Source organism: Nanorana parkeri, unplaced genomic scaffold (assembly GCF_000935625.1).
Source record: "Nanorana parkeri isolate BGI_ZX_2015 unplaced genomic scaffold, ASM93562v1 scaffold10, whole genome shotgun sequence".
Classification (NCBI taxonomy): domain Eukaryota; kingdom Metazoa; phylum Chordata; class Amphibia; order Anura; family Dicroglossidae; genus Nanorana; species Nanorana parkeri.
The window spans coordinates 4,514,349-4,515,821 of record NW_017306278.1 but is presented as its reverse complement, the minus strand read 5'-3'; the positions used below and the strand labels follow the sequence as shown (position 1 = coordinate 4,515,821).

General features: G+C 45.0%; 1 protein-coding gene across 1 annotated transcript in view; it reads right to left on the bottom strand.

Moving 5' to 3' along the window:
- HSD17B12 (hydroxysteroid 17-beta dehydrogenase 12) overlaps positions 1 to 1,473 on the bottom strand; it is a 64,172-nt gene that overhangs the window by 7,737 nt on the left and 54,962 nt on the right. The window contains exon 9 of the mRNA XM_018554997.1: positions 504 to 569. Within this exon, the coding sequence (XP_018410499.1) occupies positions 504 to 569 (66 nt within the window). The remainder of the gene's footprint in view (positions 1 to 503; positions 570 to 1,473) is intronic.

Genomic DNA, 1,473 nt, shown 5'->3' with positions numbered 1-1,473 from the left:
GAGAGAGAGATGGAGAGAGAGGGGGAGAGAGAGACGGAGAGAGAGGGGGAGAGAAAGACAGAGAAGGGGAGAGAGAGACAGAGAGAGAGGGGGAAGAGAGAGAGGGGGAGAGAGAGAGGGGGAGAGAGAGACAGAGAAGGGGAGAGAGAGACAGATGGCTTAATGTATTCTGGTAGGAATCCCTACACAAAATACCCCAGTTATGAAAGGGTTAATATTGAAAGATCCCCAGCAACACATGACAACACGCGATTTTGCGTTAATCTCTTTTCTTAGAAGATTTTTCTTTTTTTTTTAAACCCAAGAAAATAAAAGCAGCAAGTGGGATAAAATTTAAAAAAAAGAAATGAATAAAAAGAGACCAACTAAGAGACTGAACGGCGAGGACGTCACACCCTCCTGAGTGGGAGAGAGAACGTGAGCTCCTTGTTGCCAAGACAGCTGCTGTTGCCGTGGAAACCACACAATAACAAGGATCCTCGGCGGCGACGTAGAAAACTCACCTGCACCGTGATCCCCTTATTCCTGTATTCTGCATGGAGACCCCGGGAGAAGAAATCCACAAACGCCTGGCAGAGAGGGGGATACAAAAGGGGAAGGGAGATCATTTAATGATGTTCATCATGAGGCATCGTGTTTTCTTCTATTGGTTACAAAATAGTTTTTAAAAAAACAAGAAATGTAACAAACATGGACAATGAACATAATTTAGCTAAAATATACATTATAGGATCAAAAGATTGTGGACACCCCTCCAAATGGTTGAGTTCAGCTGTCTCCATTGAAGGGTATGGTTAATGCTACAGCATACAAAGACATTTTGGAGAATTGTGCACCTTCTGGGGATAGTTTGTTGAAGGTCCTGTTCTGTACCAGCATGACTGTACCCCTGTGCACAAAGCCAGCTTCATAAAGACATGGTTTGATGAGGTTGGTGTGGAGGAACTTGAGTGGCCTCAACAGAGCCTGGATCTCTCAACCCTACTGGGATGAATTGGAACCCCAATGGTAAACCAGGACTTCTCCAACATGAGTACCGGACGCCACAATGGGCACCAGTTCCCACAGACGTCCTCCAAAATCTTGCAGAAAGCCTTCCCAGAAGATTGGAGGCTGTTATAGCCACAAATAAGGGGCAACTCCATATTAATGACCATGGCTTTGGAATGGGATGTCCAACAAGCTCATGAAGTCGTGATGATCAGGTGTCCACAATCTTCTGACCATAAAGTGGAACTCTCCATCTTCATATCACCATATTAATTGACGCCGTTTTCTTAGTCTGTAAAACCTCAAGCTGCAAAAGGCACAGCCAAGAAAGTCCAGGTAGCGTGTAAAATCAGTCAATGAACAGCTCTGGCTATAACACTGGAACAGTGCTAAGCAAGAAATTCATTGAGGTTACCCCAGTCAAGATTCAAAATTAAGCTTTGAGGAGCATACAAGGAACACGGAGCCGGACCGTCCGGGTGG